This window comes from Pisolithus orientalis (genome assembly GCF_024613125.1).
Source record: "Pisolithus orientalis strain OTSU chromosome Unknown F5J12scaffold_17, whole genome shotgun sequence".
Taxonomy (NCBI): Eukaryota; Fungi; Basidiomycota; class Agaricomycetes; order Boletales; family Pisolithaceae; genus Pisolithus; species Pisolithus orientalis.
In genome coordinates, this window is record NW_026260798.1 from 157,017 (window position 1) to 183,269 (window position 26,253).

General features: G+C 48.2%; 8 protein-coding genes across 8 annotated transcripts; 5 read left to right on the plus strand and 3 right to left on the minus strand.

Annotated features, from left to right (window-relative positions):
• Positions 1–512: 512 nt before the first annotated feature.
• Positions 513–1,787, plus strand: F5J12DRAFT_141497 (uncharacterized protein). The gene is made up of 4 exons (XM_051738113.1): positions 513–599; positions 674–1,044; positions 1,101–1,476; positions 1,528–1,787. The coding sequence occupies exons 2-4, from the start codon at positions 726–728 to the stop codon at positions 1,661–1,663; spliced, it is 831 nt and encodes a 276-aa protein (XP_051599109.1). The 5' UTR covers positions 513–599; positions 674–725; the 3' UTR covers positions 1,664–1,787.
• On the plus strand, positions 1,788–4,623 carry F5J12DRAFT_141498 (armadillo-type protein). The gene is made up of 8 exons (XM_051738114.1): positions 1,788–2,211; positions 2,273–2,592; positions 2,646–2,971; positions 3,018–3,149; positions 3,198–3,282; positions 3,330–3,430; positions 3,484–3,815; positions 3,875–4,623. The coding sequence occupies exons 1-8, from the start codon at positions 1,911–1,913 to the stop codon at positions 4,291–4,293; spliced, it is 2,016 nt and encodes a 671-aa protein (XP_051599110.1). The 5' UTR covers positions 1,788–1,910; the 3' UTR covers positions 4,294–4,623.
• Positions 4,624–5,755: 1,132 nt separating this feature from the next.
• On the minus strand, positions 5,756–6,700 carry F5J12DRAFT_722166 (uncharacterized protein; the record flags this gene model as incomplete). The annotated part of the gene is made up of 3 exons (XM_051741347.1): positions 5,756–5,888; positions 5,942–6,323; positions 6,382–6,700. 3 exons carry the CDS (start codon positions 6,698–6,700, stop codon positions 5,756–5,758), a joined length of 834 nt encoding a protein of 277 aa, XP_051599111.1.
• A 1,121-nt stretch (positions 6,701–7,821) lies between these two features.
• On the plus strand, positions 7,822–9,156 carry F5J12DRAFT_141473 (uncharacterized protein). The gene is made up of 6 exons (XM_051738112.1): positions 7,822–8,034; positions 8,105–8,142; positions 8,198–8,352; positions 8,414–8,490; positions 8,547–8,640; positions 8,693–9,156. The coding sequence occupies exons 1-6, from the start codon at positions 7,909–7,911 to the stop codon at positions 9,076–9,078; spliced, it is 876 nt and encodes a 291-aa protein (XP_051599112.1). The 5' UTR covers positions 7,822–7,908; the 3' UTR covers positions 9,079–9,156.
• A 45-nt stretch (positions 9,157–9,201) lies between these two features.
• Positions 9,202–10,952, minus strand: F5J12DRAFT_927839 (sphingolipid C9-methyltransferase). The gene is made up of 5 exons (XM_051749419.1): positions 10,494–10,952; positions 10,265–10,439; positions 9,885–10,211; positions 9,721–9,831; positions 9,202–9,673 (listed from the first exon to the last, which is right to left on the minus strand). The coding sequence occupies exons 1-5, from the start codon at positions 10,897–10,899 to the stop codon at positions 9,235–9,237; spliced, it is 1,458 nt and encodes a 485-aa protein (XP_051599113.1). The 5' UTR covers positions 10,900–10,952; the 3' UTR covers positions 9,202–9,234.
• On the plus strand, positions 10,953–12,222 carry F5J12DRAFT_836367 (YIF1-domain-containing protein). The gene is made up of 5 exons (XM_051745968.1): positions 10,953–11,283; positions 11,335–11,533; positions 11,588–11,801; positions 11,861–11,957; positions 12,006–12,222. The coding sequence occupies exons 1-5, from the start codon at positions 11,038–11,040 to the stop codon at positions 12,156–12,158; spliced, it is 909 nt and encodes a 302-aa protein (XP_051599114.1). The 5' UTR covers positions 10,953–11,037; the 3' UTR covers positions 12,159–12,222.
• Positions 12,223–12,267: 45 nt separating this feature from the next.
• Positions 12,268–14,166, plus strand: F5J12DRAFT_836374 (mitochondrial NAD transporter). The gene is made up of 7 exons (XM_051745969.1): positions 12,268–12,379; positions 12,470–12,586; positions 12,644–12,957; positions 13,034–13,202; positions 13,280–13,577; positions 13,631–13,746; positions 13,796–14,166. Exons 1-6 carry the CDS (start codon positions 12,334–12,336, stop codon positions 13,683–13,685), a joined length of 999 nt encoding a protein of 332 aa, XP_051599115.1. The 5' UTR covers positions 12,268–12,333; the 3' UTR covers positions 13,686–13,746; positions 13,796–14,166.
• A 1,900-nt stretch (positions 14,167–16,066) lies between these two features.
• F5J12DRAFT_893460 (uncharacterized protein) lies at positions 16,067–16,821 on the minus strand (the record flags this gene model as incomplete). Its single annotated transcript, XM_051747654.1, has 4 exons — positions 16,067–16,277; positions 16,325–16,465; positions 16,514–16,606; positions 16,655–16,821. The coding sequence occupies 4 exons, from the start codon at positions 16,819–16,821 to the stop codon at positions 16,067–16,069; spliced, it is 612 nt and encodes a 203-aa protein (XP_051599116.1).
• Between the last annotated feature and the right edge of the window lie 9,432 nt (positions 16,822–26,253).

Below are 26,253 nucleotides of genomic sequence, written 5' to 3' on the forward strand. Positions count from 1 at the left end.
AGTGCTACCCTGGTGCCTCATACCAAAACTTCCGTTTGGACCTCGCGAAATGCGGCATGGTGAGCAGGCGGAGAACATGAGCTCATAAACTCATTCGGACAATGACACCGCAGCACCAAGGTCGCTGGCACCCATGTACCCACTCTTCGAATGAGTCTTCTTGGTCGATAATCGATAACCACTCACACACATCCCTTCCCGTGGCAAGTAGTTCCAAGTTCCTGTTATAGTCTGGGCCCCCAGCGCCTTCTCCAAAAGAAGGTCACTCCGTGCTGCGGTTCCCCTCCGTAGTAAGCAGTTCGAGTCATCGTTTAGCATCACTGATCCGTATGTATGCGCGTTTATACTAGCCATCATGTTTGTCAAGATCATGAATATCTGTCAGATAGAATGAGTCAGCCAAATACCCTGACGCCTGGCACGACGTGCATGCCGAGGGGTTTTGACATGATTGTTCTTTCTCGCTCAAACTGTGCTGCGGTGTCTGACTCTACTTGAGAAGCGGGTCGTACTCATCAGATCTATCTCCTTTGAATCATTCGGTTTTTGAACCAACTCCCGCAAAGTCTGTCACCTCAGCAACAACTGGGGGTTGATCGGTAAGGCCACTGACATTGATCTGATGGAGCATCCTTCTCATCATTCTCTATGCACATTGTCCGCGGTATAAAAGGCGCTGGAGCTCCTAGCTATATATTCTCAGTCCGACTCTCCTCACACACCTCATGTCCACTACAGCCAAGCTGAATTACGCGACCCCCCCTGCTGACGGCTCTCGGGCGTTTACCCAAGTTTACCCCGACCCAGTGACCGGAGAACGGCCACGGAACTGGCAGGAAGACCCCCACATCGTCGAGATCGAGGACATCCGCGGGAAGGAAGACAATTATACCTTGGATGTTGCTGGATTCCAGTACTCCCGCCACTCTGCCAAGCACACCAAGTTCACAGATGATGAAGAGATCAAAGAAGAATACTATCCAGAGAGCATCGAGCTCATCAAGAAGTGTACTGGCGCTAGCAGAGTGGTTATCTTTGATCACAGTGAGCTGGCTTCTTCGCCGTGAAAGTCACCAAATTCACATCTGACCTCTTGTTAGCTCTTCGCCGCAGGCGTCCAGGAGAGAGTGATACCAGCCCGCAGAATCGCCAACCTGTTAAGCTGGTCCATGCCGATCAGACAATGGCAGCTTCCATTGCCCGGGTCCACAGGCACCTTCCCGCCACCGACGTACCTGCTCTTCTTCGCTGTCGTTTTCAGATCATCAACCTGTGGCGTCCAATATCTCACCCAGCAGTCGAATGGCCCTTGGCTGTTTGTGACTTCCGTAGCCTTGACACAGAAGCAGATCTTATGCCGACCTCAATAAAGTTCTACGAGCGAGAGGGTGAGGTATACGGTATTAAATACAACCCTGATCACAAATGGATGTACAAGAGTGCCATGGATCCAGAGGATTTTGTCCTGCTTAAGTGGTCAGCCTATGTTCAACTCAATAGCTGCGCTTCATTCTGATCCGGCCTTAGCTTTGATTCCATCCAAGACGGCAGTGTTGCTACTTTGGTGCCCCACAGTGGATTTGAGGATCCGAAGACTCCAAAAGACGCGCCATTCAGAAAGTCCATTGAACTTAGAGCTCTAGTATTCTACGAGGAGAAGTGAGTGATGTAATGGATTAATTAGATGAACACCAATGGAAGGCGCTCTCCTGTTCCCGTGGAGAGTATACCATTGTTAATCTGGTTCAGAAGGATATTGTCCCATGTACGTTGTAGTAGTTGATGAGCAAGTACGTAGGAAAACGCAAGAGGGGTGAGAACGTGATTCTGTACTTATATAGGTGACTAGAAAGATTGCTACAAGGAAAACCACAAGCCCACACCGCGGTACGACACATCATCAGGAGGTCATGCCCGCCCAACAAAAAAACTCGAAAAAAAGGACGTCTGTCTCAGAGGCAGGCCCGACAGCCAAAAAGCTACGGCTCACCCCATCAACTACCCGCGAAGAAATCGTGAAAAAACGCAAGCAGCCAGTTACCCTTCCCGTAAGCCGGGAGTCTGACGATGAGAGCTCGGATGAGAGTGATGAAGACCAGGTCGAAGACATAGCTGCGGAACTCGAAGACGAAGATGACAACGGGGACGAGGACACGGGTGGTGGGGCGGGCGAAATGTCGGTAGATGCTGCTGGTCAGAAAGACCCAAATGGTACTTTATCTAATGATCTGTTTCTGGGCCAAGGTGTCGTTGATCTAACGTGGTGTATCAGCTGCCCGGGAATCACACAAAGTACAGCGGGCATTACACGAACAACGAAAAGCTGCCAAACCACATTCTCAACTCCTCGTAGAAGCAAAACGCGTCTGGTCCCTTGCGCGTCAGAAAAATATACCCCCCGCTGAACGCCAGCAGCACGTTCGCGACCTGATGAAAATCGTAGAAGGGAAAGTAAAAGACATTGTGTTGAAACATGACGCGAGCAGGATCATCCAAACCATCGTCAAGTATGGCGGCCGAAAGGAGCGAGATCAGATCGCCTCGGAGCTCAAGGGCCATTTCAAACAGCTTGCTGAAGGCAAATATTCCAAGGTATGTCGTTCCCGCTTTTCGCCTACTTATTGAGCGTAAAGGTTCTCCTCAAGTTCCTAGTATCGAAGTTGATAAGGCATTGCACTGCACACCGTGAATCTATACTCTCTGAATTCCAGGGGTATATTCTACGTTTGCTGCTGCATCGGGAGGCATCAAGGGTGCTGGCCGACGCGTTCGAGCTCTATGCAAATGCCTACGAACGTTCGATATTGCTACGCGACTTTTATGGCAAAGAAATCACTCTCTTTTCGACGAATCGTGGAACAGAAGCAGACAAAGAAAAAGCAAAGCGGGGTTTGCAAGGGGTTTTGGAGGGTATAGAAGGAGATAGGAAAAAACGAACCTTAAGCGCTGTTAAGGAGAACTTAACCACCATGTGAGTGGGGTTACACTACATCCGCTTCTGATTACATCGTTTGCAGTTTCAACAACCCGGATAAAGGAACGGTTACGCATGCCATCGTGCATCGTGCACTTTGGGAGTACCTAGCTACAATTCACGACGTTGAAGATGAGAGTGAAAGAGAAAAACTCCGCCGGGAGATTTTCGAGAGGTATTCCGACTCCGAAAGTGTTAAATTTCACCTAACCACTGTCCTTAGCTGTCAAGACGTTTTGGCCGAAACGGTGCACACAAAAGACGGTAGCAGGGCCGTTAGGGAATTCCTCGCGTTTGGCACAGCCAAGGTTTCAGGATCTTATTCTGCATTGAGACACGTACTCACAATACCCAGGATCGGAAACATATAATCAAAGTCATTAAACCTCATATCGCACGTATGTGTGTCGACGATGAGGCGCAACTTGTGATATTTACCGCTCTTGACGTTATTGAGTGAGTCAGTGCGTAATTATCATGATTGGGATGGCTACTGACATGCCACCCAGCGATACAAAACTTACAGCAAAATCGCTGGTCTCTGACATCACTTCAAGTGCAGAGACCTTTGTGACCACTCCCCAAGGTCGTCGATCTCTTTTCTACCTCCTAGTACCCCGCACGCGACGTCATTTCACCCCGGCACAAATAGCTATTATTGCAGAAACGGACAGCATACGGGAAAAGACGAGCAAAAAGGATAGTGCTGTACGATCAGCCGAAATCCGACAAGCCGCGAGCCCGAGTTTGCTCAAGTTCGTGGAAGAGAAAGGTGCTGAAGTTGCGCGTGACACTGGTGGAAGCCTTGCCATTCTAGAGATAATGCTTCACGCCGAAGGAGGTTTGTGTCCGAAGTGCTACTGACGCTCGCCTATCCCTGACTGGATGCTTGATTTTCAGACAAATCAGCTGCCATCTCGGCTCTTATTCAACCACTTGCATCAACGTATCCGTCCGATGATCCATCGCGACTTCATCCTATCGACTTGCCGCACACATCCAGGATGTACAAAAGTCTTCTGCAAGGAGGCCACTTTTCTCGCTCCACAAAAGTTGTCGAACGAACAACACTATTTTCACCTGCCGAACTCGCCTCAGCATTTCTATCTACAGTGGACAAGGAAACCACACTGGCCATGGCTCAAGGGAATGGAGCCTTCGTAGTGGCTGAACTCCTTCAGCGTATCCAGGAAGAATGCAGTGATGAATCGAAGAAGAAAGTGAAGCGTTGGTTTAGCAAGAGTTTTGTGTCCAACATAAGAAACAGCGAGGTCAGGGGCAAGGACATCCTCATCGAGAAAATATTGGCGTTGTCGTAGGATTCCGCCGTGTTCCTTCCATTCCATAATACCACCTGCTCAGACTTGCGACACGGGGTAGTATTACCGGACCACCTCATACAACGTTCTATTTAAATGATGTCTACAAACAAACACATCTCGTCACCAGCATATAGCGCGTCACCAATTTATAGCAGGAACCGTCTGTCTCTATCACTCATTGCTGCTAATACATCATCATCACGAACTTCCCGATCCCAATTGTGGGACGCCTAGTCGCTTGGGGTCGAGTCCGGTTGGCAACCCTCAGCAATCCTGCCACCTACAGATTATCAGGGGGGATCGAAGCTGCTAAGTATCCGTTGTCGACTTACCCCAATTGTTGAAAGCACAGCATACTTGGATATGAGGACTAGGGCTACACCAACTGATTCAGGTGCGTTCAGTTTCAAAGGAAAGCTCTGCCCTACCAATCAATGAGAGCATCGTTGGGAGGGTTTTCAATTGAGAAGCACCCCATTCCCATTGGGTAGACCACCTCAGACGATGGCACAGTACCCATCCTGCCGAGTTGGGCAATGGCTGCAGCCTTTGCGGTTTCATTGTAGATCAACCTGTGACAGCACAAGGGACTGCTGGCACATGATTGAGCAGTTGCCCGCAAGCTCAGGACCGCTGTTGCAAGGATTAACGAGATGGGACACAACATCAGTGCAAGTGAGGTATCCGAGTCTTGCTATTGCCAATGCCACTTCCTCCAGATATATATACGTCCTGGAAGCAACGTTCCGCGGAGTACATGCGCGACAGATCTTTGACGGTGAACCGACCAAGTGGGATCATTCTTGCTTCTTTACGTGGTTCGTTCTGTCGTGGCGATCGAGGTACCACGTTTTCAAATTTGAGACCTAACGGTTTCTTTAGTGCCAAGGACATTGCGCAGCCAGCGCTGAGTGTCCGCGGTGACGGCTAGCCTGGCTCCTAGATCGGAAGACTTTGGGGTACCACCTTGCCTTACCCCCAGATAATAAGGCAAGGTGGTAACTGACTACTTGGCTGCTCTCTGCGTGCGCGATTGATGGTGGATTTAGGAGGTGTTACAGAGGACTTAGCGATGGAGTAAAATGGACAGTTTTTATCGCCAGAAAGTGCCTCTGCAGTTACCCCGAAGTCCTTCGGGCATGAACCCCTGGAAAACCCTACCTGCGCTCAGGTTCGTTACTGAAATTGAGAGAAATGTTGTTAATGGACACCAGCAGCAGTGGCAAGGACCAAGCACGTGGTATGGTTAGGGTTGACTTTACCTCGTTTGTACAAGATTCTTCTTACAACTTTGCATCCTCCAGACTATACTTCACCTCCATTTTCATGGTAGTATACATTGTAAATACAACCAGTCAGGGTCCCCCACCAATGGCCATGAGCGAAGAATATAAAGGGAAACAAAACAGAACATACTTCCATATGACCTCTTATACTCCCTTCGTCCCGCGCGTATTAGTCAGTTCTCATAAAACACGAGGGCCCTGAGCTCGATGGATTCCCTGAGAGGAGCATCCTTCGGGGTTTTCGGGTCTTCAAAGCCGGTGTGTGGTGTCAAGATAGCAACGCTACCATCTTGAACGGAATCGAAACTAGCCCGGGTCAGGACAGACTCTACTAGGGTACACTTTTGCCCGCAGTTAACACTGGCCACTTAAACAAGACGAAATCCTCTGGATCCATAGCACTCTTGTGCATCCATTTCTGGTTGGGACTGTATTTGGCACCGTGCGTCTCACCCTCCCGGTCAGGATAGATGAGTGCAACTGGAAGGAGATCCTCTTTCATGACAAGACTGTGGAAGTCGCAGACAGCCAGTGGCCAGTCGACTGCCGGATGAGAAATCGGACGCCACAGGTTTATGATCTGGAAACGACCACGAAGAAGGCCAGGTACGTCTCTGGCAGGAAGATGTCTATGTACTCGAACAATGGAAGACCCCTCGGTTTGATCAACATGGACGAGTGCAAGAGGTTGGCGTTTGTGCGGGTTGTCATCAACCTCACCAGGACGCCTGCGGCGGATAGCTGATAAGAAGCCATATGTAAACCCGGTGGCCACTTACAGCGAAGAAACCCCGCTTACTGTGATCAAAGATTACCACCCTGCTAGCACCGGTTAACTTCTTGAGAAGTTCGACGCTTTCTGGATAGTATTCTTCTTCTATCTCTTTATCATTCGTGAATTTGGTGTGCTTGGCCTGGTGGCGATAGTACTGGAATCCAGAGACATCAAGGCTATACTCGACCTCCTTCCCGCGGATGTCTTCTATCTGGGCGACTCGGATGTCCTCATTCCAGTTCTTTGGTCGCCCCCCGGTAGCTGGATCGGCGTTTATGTGGGCAAAGGCTCCGGAGCCATCAGCAGGGGGAGAAAAGTAGGTCAACTTAGTTGTTGTAAACATGTGTAATGCAGGAAGCTATGGAGATTCAGGGAACTACACCACCTTTTATACCGACAGTTAAATACCATGTGGAAATATGACGGGAGAATAACGCTTCATGTTACACAATGGATGCGGCTTACGGAGCAGACTTCCCTTGTCAAGGAGACAGGGGCAGGGCGTTGGAGCTGCAGGCGGACTCCGATGAATCGATGAATCGCGGTGCGTCGCATCGACAGTTTTACATGGTCTAAATCAAGGCAAGAACATTACTAAGTCGTGCGTACTAATGAGGAATCGAACTGCTTCTCACTCGATAAAAAAAGGCCAGGAAAGGACATACGACCGATGCGAACGCCTTGCTATCTGTGACGAATCCTTATTTTCAGGATACGGCCCGGGAGCGCCGAGTTTATCAATTGTGCAAGAGAGTGGTGCGCGACAACTTTCATGCGGTATGCCTGGTCATATTATTCTCAGCGTGTCAGACGCTTATGGCTTATCTCTGCAAAACAGTCAGCTTGGTGTTGCGCGTCGATGACCACCATTGATCAAAACATCCATCAGTGCATCACCCATCGATTGGATTCGTCTAGTCTCCATAAACTTGTGACCATTTTACCCCGTATACAGTGGAAAGCAAGAAAAACGGACTCAACGCTCAAGAATGAACGAGTGTCTTGGACCGGATGCGATCACCATTCACAGGCGAACATACCACGCCTGTTAGTTGTAGATTTCCTGCCACGTAACTCCAGAATGTTGACCGGAGGCAGGCGTTATCGGCCCTGGCGCACGAGCAGTGGAGTTGAGATATATACAGAGCTGAGCCGTTGTCACTGGGGCGTAGCATTCTCGAGGTGCAAAGCGGGACTGGGGCAAGACTTTCGAAACAAATGGTATGTTGGCCATCAGCTACTGCGATGTCTGGAGTCCTATTGGATTTCCCGGGTCTTCTGATGTCCGTGTCAAGTTGTCAACTTCCTACCGGAGCGTTGGGAATCGAAAGCACAGACAAGACAGTACATAGTACATACCCATATATTGTTACATTGTCGGTAGAGTGAGAGAGAGCGAGGGGTTCCAGCTATCTCGCTGGTAGTAGCCGATCCGGCGCGGCTAATGGAATTACCGGATTACCCGGTTACACCCCACGTATCATGATGGTAATATCGGTGCACAGACGGTGACGGTGCTACGATACTTGCAACGCTTCATCACCTTGAATTATGCCCATCAAGCACGTAGTTGCGCCGCCGTCAGTCGACGTCTTCAAGCCCGATATATTTGAAGGCAAAGTTCTATTTTGCACAGGCGGAGGGTCTGGGATATGTAAAGCAATGGTGGAGGCGATCGTACGTCGTAACTTGTTGAAATGAAATCCGTCCCATTCTCAGTGGCCGATTCTGGATTATTTATTTGAAGATGCGCCACGGCGCTAATGCAACCATCGTTGGCCGGAAGTACGTCCCCAACACTGACATTCCGTGTACTCGGTCTCTTCACACGAGTCTCCAGACTTGATAGGCTCACAGAGGCTGCGAACGAGCTCTCGCAGCTCACGGGACAGACGTGTGTGGCTGCGCGTGCAGACGTCAGAGATCCTCAGCAACTGAAGGAGGCTGTTGCTAAAACTATCGAGCGCTTTGGCCGCGTCGACTTCGTTATTTGCGGTGAGCAGTCAACAAGTTCATTTATTCCCTCAGGATTACGAGAGATGTGGGTGTGTATCAGGTGCAGCGGGTAATTTCTTGGCTTCTATCGATGGCATGTCGGAAAACGCATTCAAGACGGTCGTCGAAATCGACACGGTTCGCGAAGAATCGCTCAATAAATTATCATATCTCGGACTGACTGTAATGTCCAGCTGGGAACGTTCAACACGGTTAAAGCTACTCTCCCATACCTCAGAGCATCTCACGGCGCCTACATCCACGTGAGCTCGACGCTTCATCACAAAGGTTCTCTTGTTTTGCAACAGCCTCAGTGGAGGGCTCACCCGTACGTTGACAGGAACACCATACCAAGCACATGTGTCAGCAGCCAAGGCTGGTGTAGATGCGTTCTCTGCGGTGCTTGCATTAGAAGAAGGTCCTAAGGGTATTCGCTCCAACGTCATAGCCCCAGGTCCGATCGCCGGCACCGAGGGCATTTTGCGACTCTCAACTCAGATGGTACGCTCAGCTGGTTCCTCTGCATATCCTCTCGGCCGTATGGGCAGGGTGCAGGATGTTGCAAGTGCTGCGGTGTTCCTGTTCAGCGATGCAGCATCCTATATTAATGGTCAAGTACTGGTTGTGGATGGTGGCTTCGAGCATGTTAGAGTTTCCCAGTTACCTTACCCTCAGGCTGTCCTCGATCCAGAGAGCGTCAAGTCTATGATCAAAGGCAAACTCTAACATCCGTTTATTAGTTTCACCAAGTTCGCACATCACACCATTTAGTCAGTCGGGCTCATGCGCCACTGGGTGGTATATTATCCTCAGATAAGGTAGTAGGTTGCGGGGTATCTATAGCTATAAACGAGTGACAAGTCATGCAGAAACGGAAGCTCTCTATTCGATCGACACCCATTCCCGCTGCTCGCGTTCCTTGACATGGATGGATGCATGGGAAGGGATGCCATTGACACGGTGGTAGGCGTTCAAGTTCTTGTGAAGGGTAAGCTGGAAGACAGAGGCGGAACCCTGTCGCGAGATAATGGTCGACCAAGCAAGGAAGAAGACCCAGATACGGTACCACCTAAACAAAGCATCAGTAACCGACCTAGTGTAGACAACGAAACCGACTGACTTCTCGCCGTATTTTTCGACAACTTTCTCCCGGTTGCTTACCCAGTTGAGGTACCACTTCCACAGGGTAGCGGAATAGTGAACGCCGAGGACGTCGATGTTCTTCACCTCGAAGCCCGCGGCTTCAACCTGCGAGACGACCCATCCAAGGGAGCAGGAAGCGTCTGCGCCTGGGAAGATGTACTTGTTCATGAAGAGACCCCTACTCCTTGTGAGATACATGCTACAGTACCGCCGACGGCGACGTACCAGATCAAGTCCTCGTACTGCCATGAGGGGCGGATGCCGGCGACTTGGAGTACGAAGATGCCGTCGTCGTCCAAGAGCTCGTACATTTGTCTCATGAATGAACCGTATCGTCTAATACCGACGTGTTCGGCCATTTCAAGGACTGACGATCTTGGTGTAGTGACCGGGGCCACCAGGGGATATCACGGTAGTCCATGCAGAGGATGCGAGCCTTGTCGGGAGTGACACCATTGTCTTTGATACGGTCGTTGCCAAACTTTGTCTGGTTCCTGCCGAGGGTGATGCCGGTGACGTCGCAACCGTAGTTTTTGGCGGCAAATGCAGAAAGGGTACCCCATCCACAGCCAACATCGAGAAGACGGTCATGGGGCTGTAGGTTCAGTTTTGAGCAGACGACAGCGAGCTTGTTATCCTGGAGTTGTTCCAAAGTTTGGGGCTCGGTAGTGGAGGTGATCACGCCGGAGGTGTAAATCATGCGTGGGCCCAAGAACCTGGACAGCAGACGGTTGGCCCAGAGAAAGTAGAGGAAGAAGAGGAAAGGTACCATTCATAGAAGTCGTCGCCTCTGTCATAGTGACCACGGACCTGTTCCTCGTCCTGGCTCTGAGAGTGAACGATGACTTCAGGGAGTAGGTTCATGAACACGTATTTGAACAGTTCTGGGGTGAAAACCATTTTAGCCCAGTCGTGGCGCTGTTCCATGATATCCAACACATCGCCTGGATGACACGCGTCAGCTGCGGAAACACGTTCACAAAACGGGATTTTCCTACCGTTGAAGTCGATTTTGCCGTCAAAGTACGCGTCGTGGAATATCTGCATGGGGATTTTTTCCTTTCCATGGTAGAGGGACTTAAGTTGTTCGTCCTTGATGGTGATGTACTCCTCGATGTCCCTGGTGGGCAGGATGACCTTCAGGTTTTTTCTCTTTCCATACATGGACGCGACTGTCCAGTAAGCGACGGTGATGGGCACGCCGAGGACGACAACGAGGAAGACATAAGTCTTGAAGCCACCGCGGCTGACGATGGGGAGTATGCGCTTGACAAAGAACGGCACGCCAAGGACGAGGATGGCGAGGTGGGTGTTTGAGAAGTACCCGTTGCCCTCTGCCAGCCCGGCGACGGGTGCATTCTTGATCGCAGGCGTGTCCGTCGCGCGCACACTCGACGACGACATGACAGCAGCTACTGAAATGTGACAAGCCCTGACCAGCCAATTTTATGAGACGGGGTTTGTTTGTCTGTGTTTGTCTCTCCGCTACAGCGACGCGACGAGCGAGTCGAGACGACAGCGACGAGTGCGACGAGTGCGACGATGAGCAGCTACTATTCCCGGTCACCACCACCCCTGCAGCACCCGGTCCCCACTCACCCGGCATTCATACCTGAGCCACCCTCCACCCCAGGCCCAGGCTCACCCCCGCAGGGCTACCACAGATACCAGCCTCAACCACACCTGCCCGACTTTGCAGCATGGGGCATGAACGACACCACCGCCCAGTTCGGAATGCAGCTCGGTCAGAGTGCAGTCGCTGCAGGTCATGAATATGTCCAGAAAAACGTGAGCTTCATCTGCTTTCAAGGGTGTCCTCGCTCACTCCGCAGCTCCCAGTTCGGCGGTTTCATTCCCCTGACCCTCCTCAAACACCACTTCAACGTCTCCAATTCGTATGTCATGAAGAAGCTGCAAATTCTCCTCTTCCCTTGGAGACACAAACCCTGGTCACGCAGAGTACGCAGGTCGGAAGCAGGTCACACCGAATGGCAGCCTCCCCGGGACGACGTCAACAGTCCGGACCTCTACATTCCTCGTACGAGAACTCTCTGTGCTGACGTGGACGTGCTCATCACTTTTTTTCTTCTAGTCATGGCGTTTGTCACTTACATCCTCATTTCTGCCCTGCAAACTGGTCTTCAAGACCGGTTCCATCCACAAATACTCGGCGCGTCTGCGTCGCGTGCCCTCGTCGTTCTCCTTCTCGACTTCTTGTTCGTCAAAGGCGGCTGCTACTTGCTCAACGTACAAAGCTCTAGTCAACTCACAGATCTCGTTGCATATGGCGGCTACAAGTTTGTCGGGTACGCGTTGGATTCCTGCTCATTACATGCCCCCCGTCCACTTATCCGAGCATACATAGCGTCATCCTCACCCTCCTGACCGGACTGGTCAACTTCAGCAGGACTGTATATCTGCTGGTCTTTGCCTACGCTTTTGCAGCCAACGCATTCTTCCTGGTAAGCGAACATCGAACATCCTGCAGAAACACACTGACGGGCATCCAGCTCCGTTCTCTCCGATCGGTCGTTCTCCCAGACCTGTCTTCGGCAACGACACCAGTGACAGTGTCACATGCCCAACGGAAGCGCCGAATCACGTTCCTGTTTCTCGAGGCTGTCATGCAGGTGGTCTACATGGGTATACTAGTCAGGGTGTAGCTAGTATCCCATGTAGGATTAGATTAGGACAGTGATATCGATTTGCTAGTCGGCAAGAGCCGGGTGTGCATGTGAAATAATGGAGTGGATTAAGTCAGTCGATGAGCATCTTATTAGCAGCTGCCATCATTCCCCACCCCCTCCTCCGCCCGGTCCCCCTCTGCGGGGAAGAGCGATGCAGCAGTCAGGCAAGAACAAATGGCTCGCACACAGCGTCATAGGTGCGTGCGCAAGCTTCCTCGGCGCTCGTGCCTTGCGAAGATAACAAATCCCACCCCGTCTTCTCTTGCTGGCATCTATTTATTACACAGCCGGGGCTGGAGGCGGACTCGTTGCTAGTATCGCCACCTGTCCACTCGACGTCGTCAAGACAAAATTGCAGGCTCAGCAAGCTGTAGCAGGCCAGGAGAGCTATCAAGGCGTTCGCGGTCTGTATCCCATCGAGTCTCCCCCCTCCGGTCTTTCCTGACTCGCCACCTACCCAGACATCCTCAAGAACACACTGCGTCACGATGGCATTCGAGGATTGTACCGCGGTCTCGGTCCAACAATTTTGGGCTACCTCCCCACTTGGGCAATCTACTTTGCAGTCTACGACGGCATCAAGACCCGCTTCGGAGAACCCCCGCTGGGTGAGACTCAGAAACCGAGGCGCATATACCCTGCTGCACATCCGAAGGGCTATCAACCCGTCATGCGTGACCATCCTTGGACCCTCCATCTGCTCTCCGCCATGATCGCAGGTGCAGTTAGCACGACCTGCACGACGCCGCTCTGGGTCATCAAAACTCGCTTCATGGTACGTCCCTCCTTGCGGTTTCTGTCCCCGCAGAACGAGTTCCGGCGAACCCTCGGTCGTTCATTTTCCTCACCAGACCCAGTCGCGAAGGGAAGTGAGATACAGACATACCTTCGACGCCGCTTGGACCATATACGAAACAGAGGGCATACGCGCGTTTTATCGCGGATTATTACCCAGCTTATTCGGAATTCTCCATGTCGCCGTACAATTTCCTCTGTACGAACAACTCAAGATATGGGCACGTAAGTACATATACATCTGGATGCCACCCATCCGGTATCAACGCGGTAGTTCAAACGTTCACCCTCCCCTCTCCCAGAGGGCGACTCGGATGCCCCGTTGCACGGTCACACGATCCTTCTTTGTTCCGCCATCGCCAAAATGACCGCTTCCGTCGCCACATACCCCCATGAAGTGATCAGAACCCGATTGCAGACTCTCCGTCTTCCCATCGCCGAGGACATGTCTTCGGACGGCATGATCAAGATGCACACCCGTCGCGGTATTATTTATATCACTCGCAAGATCATTCAGAAAGAGGGCTGGTCCGGTTTGTACAAGGGACTCTCTGTCAACTTGTTCCGGACCGTACCTAATAGTGCGGTTACCCTGTTAACGTGGGTATCAGCCGTCACATCTTCCTTACTCATCCCAATATTTTTACTCACAGCTACGAACTCTTGATGCAACACTTGTCATCCCGGGACGCTCACGTGACCAACTAATTCGTATTATGCCAACATTATTCCCGGGGAAAATCGGACTGCTTTTCTACTTAGATCGAGCGTAAGCATAGATATCGCCTGTATAATACATTGCATCAATTACCTCGCAGCTCGCACTTTTTTCCTTCTAGTGGTTGGCTGATCCACAAAAGACAATCATGTCTGACAGTGTATGTTCTGGCATGTAAGCCCCCAATTATCAGATGTGTTGTGTTACATGGTCACTCTTCAGATGATCTTGTATCTGTATTTGGTGCTATGGTTGAATTGCTCATAATGTATAGTGTCTCTAACCTTCTACATTACCACACAGATGACAAAGTGTTGTGGGACTGGGCAGTTGTCCATGATGAGGAAGTTTGGACTGCACATGGGCAGGCTGTCAAGAACACTGGCATGTATGTCCCAGGCTCCTTTGACTGTAAACTGCACAACATTGCTGAAAAAAATTAATATGGACTACAAAACCTGGGAGTTTCATTTGTATACTTTTGGCCTCACACCTGCTCTCCTTTATGACATCCTTCCAGAATGCTACTGGGCCAACTTTTGCAAGCTTGTTCATGGCATCCAAATTATGTCTCAGTACACCATCAATAAACAAGACCTCAAGTATGCCTATGTTCTTCTCTGCACACGGGGCTGTGAGTTCAAACTTCTCTACTACCAGCTCAGGCAAGACCAGCTCCACTTCATTTGCCCATGTGTCCATCAGGTTCTCCATCTTGTAACCAAGACAATGCACAAGGGCCCTCCAATCTGCTATGTGCAATGGGTTATGGAGTGCACCGTAGGCAACCTCAGCCAGGAAATATGGCAGCCATTGAAACCTTATGAGAACCTCACTGAGGGGGGAGTGTGAAGATGCAGGGTACATGCTGTCATATTCTGACATTCAAACTAACTAACACCTCATCAGGTCAATGTGCTTCTTGTAATTATGCCCAAACTCAATGATGGGATCAAGGGGGACCCCATGGGCTCCTTTAATTTGGGAGATGGATATGTCCTTCTGCAGAAGTGAGACAAGCACCCCTGGCTCCCAACTGGAGAAGAAGCCTGCATTGTTGGTGAGTTCATCAGTCAGCTGCCTGAATGGTTCAAATGATGGGCATGACTTCATCTTCCCAATGGCCAGATTGCCTGATCTCTGTGGTGAGAAAAACTCAAACTGTCCACTCAAATCCATGTATTGAGAAACATCAAGGCAGGTACAATATCACTGGTGCTATGACATGCTAACATCAATTTAGTTTATCTACTGCAAACATGAATGATTCAGGAAGTGCAGTATTTTGCCAGACTTACTGCTGATGCAACCCAATTTGAAGATGTTGCCATTGTTCACCTCTACTCCCTCTCAGATGAAACACTTCTGCAAAAATCATTGCACATGCTTGCCTGATCAGAGCTGTCAAATGAACTCATCATTGTCTATATAAAGTCCATCAAGAGTGTGGTTGCTATGATCCCACACTGCCTCAAGCAGCCATCCAGCATCATAGAAGATCTTTTTTTTTTGATGGAGAAACTGGGACTGGATGTTTCACAAGTGGGCATACCATACAGCATCTATCAAGATGATGAGGATGACCAGGGTGCTGACATTGAGTGACTGTAGAGGGATTCATTATTAGCCTGTCTTCTGCTCATGTATACTACTGTTCCATGAAACTCAAATAAATCAGTCACTTGTTTTAATGGCAAAACCAGGCATTGTCTATCTTTCAAAACTAGGTATTCTATTCTATACAGTGTATCAAGACAATGGGGGTGATCAAAATGCAGCAGCTGAGTAGGTGTATGGTGTAGGAATAGGTAATAGATAGTACCTAGAAATAGTAATAGTCAGTGATGGGTGAGATTTGTGCTCAACCCAAAAGGGAGGTTCTCACTGGAGAAAAGAAGTGTAGTAAAAGTGTAAAAATGCGAACTGAAACAAATACTTAGCTCTGCCTGTCTAATACCTTCTGCCAGTCCTCCTGGCACTTTGGGTACTCCCCAAAGTAATAAATCTAACCTCGAAAACTTGCCAAAATGTGAGACTATATCACCCTACTACTGAGGGCCTGTCATGAACTGGTTCCATGGTAAACTGAACTCACACAAACACAGTACACATGCTTAGTCAGCAACACAGCTGCTCGCCACTAAGTCCAGTGGTACAAACACAAAAACAAAAGCAAGAAACAAAACACAAGCCCCCCCAACCCCTATTCTCTTCTGACCAAGATGACTTCTTGTAGGGAATTTGAACTCATTCCCTACAATGGTATTACAGGGACTTGATTAATACCAACAAGAGAGCAAGAAAATGAGACAACAATAAAGAGGATGTGCAAGTGTAAATGGAGCCATGGAAGAACAGGGAGAAATGACACTTATGGTACCTCCAACTTTGCATGTTTCTGGATGGGGCCAGTGGATGCATTGACTGCTGCCTTCCTTTTAGCAAGCTGTGTGGGGATATCAGATGGATTGAATGGAATGATGTGGTAGGCCTGTGGTTTTGTTGGACTATGGGCATCTGGGTTCAGATTTCTGGTGGTGCAAGCAAGCACTCTACAGGGAGAGGCAGAAGTTGACTCAAACCTGTCATCCATGAGATAGATAGAAACACAATGCAGTGGTAAACATACTGCAAATTTCCAGGCTCTGGGTCAGGCTTGCATTTGACATCCTCAGCCCCAACAGGTTCTGTGATGCTGGACTCTTCAGCATCTCTAATAACCAATAACTCATTGCAGATGGTGTCCAAAGTGTGGCTTGCATCAACCACACTGCAGAACATGTTTTGGATGCTGGCTGTCCCTTTGTATGCCTTTCACAGAGCTGCATGAGCAGTCTGGAGCTGGGAACTGGCTGCCTCGACCTGCTCCAAAGCCTCTCCTTCCAGTGTACACTTTGCATCAGTGGAGAGACTGCAGCTAATGGTGTCAGCATCCTGGGTGAGAAGGGATGTTACTTACTTGTTATTGACAGTGTCCTTGAGACAGAACATGATCTTCTTGATGCCAGGTGACAAAATATCAACTAAAAAAAAGTGGGTGTCCCACTTGGAAAAAGAGCCAGCAACCTCAATGTATATAACATCCTCCACCACATTGATAATGCATGTACTTGGTCTCAATGACATCTGTAGCACTTAAGTGAAAAAGGCTGTGTGTTGACACTGCATTAATTAAAGTTGGCATGTCAGAATATGCCAACTGGGAAATGCCAACGGCTACTTCCTACCACTAGTACTGTTACTTCAGTACTCCTGATATCCCCTGTCCCCAACACTGGTGATGGTGATGTCATCAATGTTGATGTCAAATAACTCACCCACCAGATCCTTACTTCTGACACCCCCATCACCCACAAACCTTGCATTCCAACAGTCTTTCCCCTTGCAGCAGCTCCCTGACATGAATTTCTCACAGGCAAATGACATGTTGATGACCCCATATTCCACATTCATGAATGTAAGTGTCATCATTTTCAATTCCTGCTAACTTGTACTTATCACAACCTTCATTTCAGACCACCACATATAGCCATGAATCAAAACAAGTCAATATTTTACAAGAGCATATCAAGGTCCTCAAAGGGCAGGTGATGAAGCTCACCATAGAAAATACTACCCTTAGGTTGATGAACATGTTTTGATTGGTCACCAACTAGCACTAACTCCCTCATATAGGACAGCTTTCCAGTGCCTGTCAAATGCTGTCATATTATGCAACATGGACCCATGCCAGGTTGATGGCAGCACTTTGTTTTCTCAGGCATCAAAGTCAAAGAAGGAGCTACATCCAACTTGAGAGAACCACTTGTCCATCTGATTTTGGTACCAAGAAGACTGGGACAAATACCTTGACTCTGCTGAAGGCCAGACTAGTACATGTGGGACCTTGGAGTATCTTGAGGATGAAAAGAGAGACCCACTGTCAGACCAGGCAGCCAAAGCAATACAAAAGGTTCTCTGTGGAGACTGGGCAGAACTTGTGAACTGGCAGATGGTGCCTACAACATGGGGAAGGCTGTCTGCAAGTGGCTGCAAGTTTATTCATGACCTCATGGAAAATGCTTATCCAATGTTCAAATTCACACATGACAGTTGGAAACTCAAGTATCTGGCAAGCACTAGCTACCCTGCCTGGCAGAAGATGTACATTGATGATAATGGTAGGTGGAAGTCAACAAAAGGTAAAAGGCCAAAGGACAAGGACAAGGACAACAGCATGGACAAGATCAGTTAGAAACAGAAAGGCTCACAGTATGCCTTCAAGTTGGAGGAACCAGACATGAAGAAACTGAAGAGTATGAGTCACATTTATTCACATTGATCAAGCTAACCTCCAGATGTAAGGGAATTATAAAAACATGGCAAGCATAACACCATCTTCCTCCACATCCTCAGTCTTGCCTCCCTCATCTGACACCTCCACTTCACTGGGACCCATGCAAGCATCATCCAAACTGTCCAAGGGTCTCAACTTCCCACCAATTGCTTTTGTGTCTGCATCAACTCCAAGTAGTGCTGGGAACATGTCCAGCAATGAGGAGAGCTTGCAACATAGTCTCAAAACTCCTGCCCCCAACAACATTTGTATAAACCCCCTGTAAGTAACTCACATGTGCCTGTACTTGTACTGATAATATTATGTTATAGCACTGCTCTTGCCACTGCCACCAACAAGGCATGAGCAGTTGAACTGCCACTGGCTCTCAATATCCCTCAAGAATTGCAATCCAGTTCCACAGCAGCAACTGAGATGCAGTCAGGTGCACCTGGCATTTTCGAATTATTGGATGCCATCCTGCCAGCTGTAACAATGCCTGAAGATACCCCAGCAATGTCAGCAAGCAAGTTGATGAAGGGCATGGGAAAGGGGAGGATGCACCCAGGTCCCATGAGGAATGGATGGTACATTGCCATTGGAGCACTGGCATGTTACTCAAGATCATTTCTAGGAACCTGTGCACTTACTGCTGGCTCAAGAAGGTGCAATTAAATGGTACCACAGAAGAGTTCAAGACATATTATAATGGCTTGACAAATAAACAATGACAGGTAAGTGCAATGGTCCATAGTGATGTCACTGATAGGTTGATAATTTACTAGACATACAATGACAAGGCTGTGGAATTGGTAAGCCCATTATGTTACAGTTATGATGGTTTTCACATTCTCCAAAAGGCAAAGACTGATAAATGGGACCCAAAGAAAATTGGTAGTGACAGTGACCTTCATTAATTCCCAATTCCCTTGAGCTCACATATCACATTCACACCATTTCCCATTGCCCCATCAGTGATTGCATCACTGCTCAATTCATCTCATTCTGGCACTTTTGGATGTATGCATCATACACTGGATCCACACATTCTGCACAGCTGCATTTCATGATTCTTCATTAGCTTGCACCTGCATGCACTTCCAGTTCAATTAGAGTGTATACCTGCCTGTAGAGCTAGTACTAGCCCAGTATTAGCTAATACATCATATTGGACCATATTGGACCATATTTTGCATCAAGTGCAAAACTGCCTGGCATTAGCTAATCATCATATTGGAACATATTAGAGCATATTCCATATTGAGCAAAAAACTAGTAAGGATCACATATCATCATATGTCATCACAACCAAGAATATTGCATCCTCAAGAGCTCTCATACTAATATATGTGTAGATATGATATTTTATGTTTTATGCAAATTTGTGATATGTCACCACACAGGACTCTGCCCCAGAATATTGCAGATATGATATTTGTCAAGCTTTCATAGGGGGATATGTCAATATATCACTTGTACACACAAACTCACATCTTGTCATACCAGGTCATACCTGGTGATGTCCAGTTTTCACTGGGCATCAACCTCAGTAGATAGCAATCACTGTTGAGAATGTGTTCCAGAGTTATGGTAGCCTCTCAGAGTTTTGCCCACTCATACCTTGATTAGGTTATGAGCCCTACTCTCATGCTCTAATTCTGAAAGAGTTATTACACAGCAAGAATACCCACTATGGTGAAAGATGATCATTCCTTACAAGTCCCAACCCTAAGTGCAGATGGAAGCAACTGGTTATATTACAAGGCTCAGGTTGAGTGGGCTGTCAGCTTGAAAGGGCTGATTGGACACTTGACTGGCTTGGATGCAAAACCAGAGGACCCTTCAGTGGGAAAAGACTCCTCCTGGAAGCCCACCACAGAGCAAAAACTTGTCAGTGAATACCCTGAAAAACTCTGGCAATGGGCAAAGGATGATGGATACATCAAGCAAGTGATCACTGTGTCACTCCTGGAATCATTGTTCCTTCAAGTTCTGAAGGAAGAGACTGAAGAGTGTGTGGGGTGTCCTCACTGATCTTTTCCAAAACTGCTCTCTCATTGTCACAATTGATCTTCAGAGAAAACTCCAAGAATCCTGCTGTGCAGAAAAAGGTGATGTCCATGCTCACTTCAACAAGATGCATGCACTGCACAAACAACTTGCTGCACTTGGACAATCTATCACAAATGACAACTTCACAGCAATCATTCTCAGTTCACTTCCCACTTCATATGACTCCAACCTTGCAGCTATGACATCTTTGGCCCTAGTCACACTGTAAGGAATCCACATTCCTTGGACACATAAGCCCCTATCATCGACCATTCCACAACCATCATTACATTCCTGGACCACTCGCATCCACCATTGTTCACATGCTACCTTCATATGCCCTTGCTCCCTCTCATGCAAAGCTATACCCATGGTTGCTGTGCTTCAGCTGCCTCCCTTCCTTTGGACTCTTTCTTTTAACACAGTCTCTGTTCCCCTTTTGTTAGTAGTATACCCTTGGCCTATGTTCTGGCCTGTCCTGTCTTATGTGTAGGTGCTGTTGTGTGCCCTTCTCCTCACTTGTATTCAGTCTTACTTAGGTTCTGGGTTTGCCTGGACTATAAAGCCCTGTACTTAGGTACAGAATGATACCTTTTGGCACTTGGAAGGTCACCATGAATTTCCTTTTCACTTCATCTACACTGCACATCTTGCATACTGCCATGCACAAACTATGTATACAGCTTGCACCACTTGCACTGCCAATACTATTCTGCAGACCATGCTGTGCACATCATGAATCACTACCACTACAAAGTGCTGGGTCCCACCTTCTAGTCTCAACAGCCCAGAACCCCTTGGGATGAGCAATTTGTTCCCTTCATTTTTATTGTTGTTATCTAAGCCATCTAGCTTGTATTATACAGCTACTTGGACTTTTCCTACAACTGGAGCCCACTGTGAGGGGTTCTGCTGTTGCTTCCAGAAGGTCACTCAGGTGCACTGCCAAACACATGGAACTAGAAAATTTATGCCTGCACTTTCATAATCTCAACCTGTCAGAAGACTCCAACCTCTTCTGCCCTGTTTCACCCATAACACCAGATTATGCACAATTACCTGCTGACATTCTGTGGGTACTACCCATGATCACTCCTCCTGATATTTTGGCAGATTGGATATCCATCATGTTGGACCACCTAGATCTCACTGCCCCTGATTTTCCCAGTGGCTTTATCCACTCGACTCCCTGAAGGTCCAAAACCCTGCCATCACCTTTAACACCCATCACATCATCTGGTTTATCATCACCAATGCCCTTGTTTTCCCATTGCTTTGACACCTCCAAATCTATACCCATACTCTCAGATCCATCTGCTACACTGCTGTGACCACTCACTCAGTTGCAGACCACCCCTCAGCCAATTAGTAACCCACCTACACTTCTGCCAGTCTGGCCACACACTATACTAACTGCTCCACATCCACATCCAATACCCATTCTACCCATTACCAACCTGGCACTGCCACCACAGGTTAACCCACCAATGGCTAATCCTCAGTTTCAGATGCCACTCCATGGTACACAAAACTCACCTAAATTTAGTGGAGATTCTCCTGTGCAGCTTCTGCACTACCTTGAAGACATTGACTTCCTCAGTACTCTTGCTGCTCTTGATGACCATGGCAGGATAAGAGCTGCAATCTGCTATGCTGACCTTGAAGAAGCTGAAGTCTGGCAAACACTTCTGGAAGCCACACCCACAGCTGATGACTGGGATGCCTTTGTAGTTGCTGTTAAGGGTGTGTACCCTGGCTGCAAAGGTGATGACTGCTACTGCTGTGCAGACTTGCAGTACTTTGTCAAAGAATATCAGTCCAAGCCCATGTGAAACCAGGACAACCTTGGAGACTACCAGCAGAAATTCACTAAGATTTCTGCCCTGCTCATTAAAACTAAAAAGCTTGCAGAGACAGAATGGGATTCCATGTTCCTGAATGGCTTCCTGAGGGCCATCACAGATTGTATTCATCATCAATTCTCCATTGTCTGCACCAACCTCCACCCAGATGACCCTTACCCACTTGCAGAAGTCATCAAAGCTGCCAAGTTCCTCTTGACAGGATCTGCTCTCTGTAGTGCAGTGCTGACAATGGCTACCATGGCCTCACCAGCTGTGCCTCCCTTGTCAGCTTACATGCCACAAGTACCACCTGCTGGTACTGTCATTAAACAGGAGTACAACTTCCAGACACAGCCTCTGCTGCAGCAACACAGACCTGGCTGCAGTTTCTGTGCAGACCCCAACCACTGGACAAGGATGTGTGCAATTGTTGAAGTTTATATCCATGCCAGTAAGATCATAAGAGGTACAGACAACTGTCTCTATCTTGTGGACAGAAGCCAAATCCCACACTTCCCCAAATGTAACTCACTGAGAGAGGTTGTTGACCATGTCATGGCTGACAGAGACCAGGCCAGCACATGTGCTGCAACTCCCACTGCTCTGTGCAACACAGCCACACAAGGCACTGCTAACCTTTTCTGCATTGCTCATCCCAAAGTCGATGTGCAGTTGGAGATCCAGCCTTCTGCCTTCTTAAACACCATTGTCAATGAACCCATTGCAGACTTAGCCAACCCCAACTTCCAAGCATATGTCACTCAAGCTTGGGCTACCTACCAAGCAGATAAAGGTAACAAGGGAGCAGTCATTTCCCATGGGAAGGAAGCCTGCTTCAATGGAGTTGAAATCACAGCTCAACCTGCAGCACATCCTGCCAACCCTCCACAAGTCAACCCTTGTGCAGCCACTGTTGAAGAGGAAATCATCTCCCCTGGTGTTCAAAGTTTGCATACCACTTGCCAGGCATCCAAGCCCTCTGCACCTGCACCAATGTCCACTGCTGTGAAACCATATGTTCCTCCAGCTAATCCTGCTCCAATGCCTGCATGCAAGGATCCTGTTCCCACAGCAATTGTTCCATCACAAACACCATACCCAGCAGCTCACAATCAAAACCAGTACTGTTACTCATGCCCTCTTGAAGACAAAGCCATGCCCAAGTGTATTGTGGAGTGTGTACTCAAATCCAGCATTGCCTTGCCAGTCAAAGAATTATTTGCAGTAGCCCCAGAGTTTCACAAACAGTTCAGAGACATCACCACAAATGAGATTGAGGTAGTTCATGGTAATGATGAAGAGGGAGTGCAAGTGAATGAACTGACTGGCCACAACCCTCAATGAACTGCATGTGAATATGGAGACCACATTATTCATGGTGATGATGGTTCCATCATAGCTCACCACACTCTACCACTCTGCTGCACCAAAGCCAAGGTCCCCAGGACCAACATCACAATCAACTGCATACTAGATTCCAGTTCAGAAATCATCACCATGCCCAGGCACATTTGGGAAAAGATCAGGCTTCCATTGCACTGTGATCATCTCATGACCATGATGTCTGCTAATATGTCTAAAGACACTACTGTAGGCATACTAGAGAATCTGAAACTCAACTTTGGAGCTGGGCCAGTCATGCTCCAAGTACAGGTAATTGAGCATGCCAACTTCAACATGCTGCTTGGTCACCCATCTGCCTTATGAGTGTGGTAACAAATGACTATCCCAATGGTGGACAGCAGATCACTCTCCAAGACCTGAATGATGGCCACAAGTACACTCTGCCCATGTGCCTGTGGCACAAGGGCTGTCTGTGCTGTAAGTGTGGCAAGCACTGCCATAGTCACCAGAGTATAGTTGAATGGGGTTTTTGAGTATTGATGATCCACCAAATGGTCAGGGAGAGCCTACTAAGATGTCCTGTTTCCTGTTCAGCTGCTGTTATCTGTTCCTCAGTCCCACAGTCTCATCTCTAGCCTTCACTTCAATGAACCTTCCTTCACCTGTGGCACTCATGCCATGGAACATACCCACAGGAGTACCCTCACCTGCTTTCACTTTCCTCTCCTCCACTCAGACCACACTAAACCCCTCTGCTATAGCTGCTTTTGGCAGTGTTTACCAATTAGATCCTGCAGTTCACACTCTTGTCTACAAGCCAGTTGCCAAGAAGGTTTGGACAGTACCTACTCCAATGGCAGAAGAATACCACATTGTGCAGTCTGCCTGATGATCTGCTCACTGGCCTCCAACCACTTCCTACACATCTGCCAGACTTTGCTCCAGGCATCTGCTTCACTGCCAAATGGGCCACAGAGCTTGACCTCAATCCTGCAGACTGGCTTTGGCCAGAAGAGCTCAAACTCATGACTTGGCTCATTTCAGTCCATGAGCCTGCATTCACTTGGGACATCACAGAGCACAGACACCTAGACAAATGCTATTTCCCACCTGTAAAGATTCCCACAATCCTGCACATGCCTTGGGTCCATTGCAATATCCATATCCCAAGCATGATACATGCCCAAGTCATTGATATGATTAAAGATCACATCAAATCTGGCATGTATGAACCTTCTACCACAGCTTACTGCTCCCACTGGTTCTGTGTAGTAAAGAAGGATGGAAAGTCTCTTCACCTTGTGCATGACTTACAGCCCCCAAATGCAGTGGCCATCTGCAATGTGTCTGTCCCACCCTTCATAGAACATCTTGCAGAATCCTTTGCTGGATACACAGTGTATGCAATGACAGATCTCTACTCTGGGTATGACCAGCATGCACTTCACATTGATTCCTGTGACCTCACCACCTTTGGTACCCCCCTCAGACCACATTGGCTTACTACTCTGCTGCAAGGTCATGCAAATGCAGTACAGGTATACCAGGGAGATACTGCATTTGTTCTCCAGGATGAGGTCCTGCATCATACCTTGCCCTTCATAGATGATGTCCCCATAAAATCTGAGACCACCTGCTATCAGCACACAGACAGCTCCTATGAGACTATCCCAGTGAATCCTGGGATTCAGAAATTTATCTGGAATCACTGTCTAGTTGTTAACTGCATCTTTCAGCATTTACAGAATGTTGGAGCCACCATCTCAGCAAAGAAGTTCATGCTTTCTGCTCCATCCACTGTGATCATTGGCCACAAGTGCACCTTTGAAGGTTGCATTCCTGAAGAAAGCAAAGTGCAGAAGATCTGTGACTGGCCTGAGTGCTGCAACCTGACACAGGTTCACAGTTTCCTTGGTGTCTGTGGTGTACTACACATCTTCATCAAAGACTTTGCCAAGATTGCATGGCTGCTAGTTGCACTCACATGGAAAGATGTACCATTCACATGGGACAAACCACAACATGCTGTAGGGAATGTAATTTCCCTACCAGGGGAATTGCCTTATTTTGCTTGTTTTACTTCATTTTCATTCTAGATACTTTTTTCTATGAGTTGCACTTAGATTTCGCATTTTTGGTTGCTTAGTCAGCAGTAGTGCTACTTGTGTATGGTTTTTTCCCTTTAGAAAAAAGAGACAAGTTACCCTAAGACAAGAGACAAGCTCAAGCAGGTCATTCCCTGCACCAAGACAGCCATAGAAGCCTTCAGACAACTACCAGGATCCAGTCTCAGGCTATAGAAGCCCCTTTTGGCCTACTCTCTCCCTTCAGATCTCATTGTTCTCTCAACCTCACTCTTAAATTCTCACTTTCCTACAGCACTGCCATGCAATGACTCAAGGACAAAATTGTAAAGTCCCCCACACTCTGAAGGATTGACTATGAGTGCAGTTGCAAAGTGATTTTGGCAGTTGACACTTCAGCCATTGCAGTTGGCTACATCCTCTACCAGCTTGGTGATGATGGCAAACAGTACCCTAGTCACTTCAGATCCATCACCCTCAATGAAGTGGAAAGTTGCTACTCCCAGGCTAAGCTTGAGTTGTACAGTCTCTTCCATGTGTTGTGCATGGTACACATATACATCTTCAGTCTCACTAACTTCACTGTGGAGGTAGATGTGAAGTATATTAAGGGTATGATAAATAACCCAGATCTGCAGCCTAATGTGATGATCAATCAGTGGATTGCTGGCATCCTCCTCTTCTCATTCAAACTCATCCACATTCCTGTGGACAGGCATGCCAGTCCTGATGGCTTGTCCCACTGTCCACAGTCAGAATTCAACCTGCCTGAGGATGATGACCACAAGGATTGGCTAGACCATTTTTACTCATTCTCTACAGAAACCATCAATGACTGCCTGCCTCCTACATCTCTTTCCAATCAAGATCATCATTCCCTACTGCCACCTGCTTACCATCAGGTGTGTCTCCTGCTGCC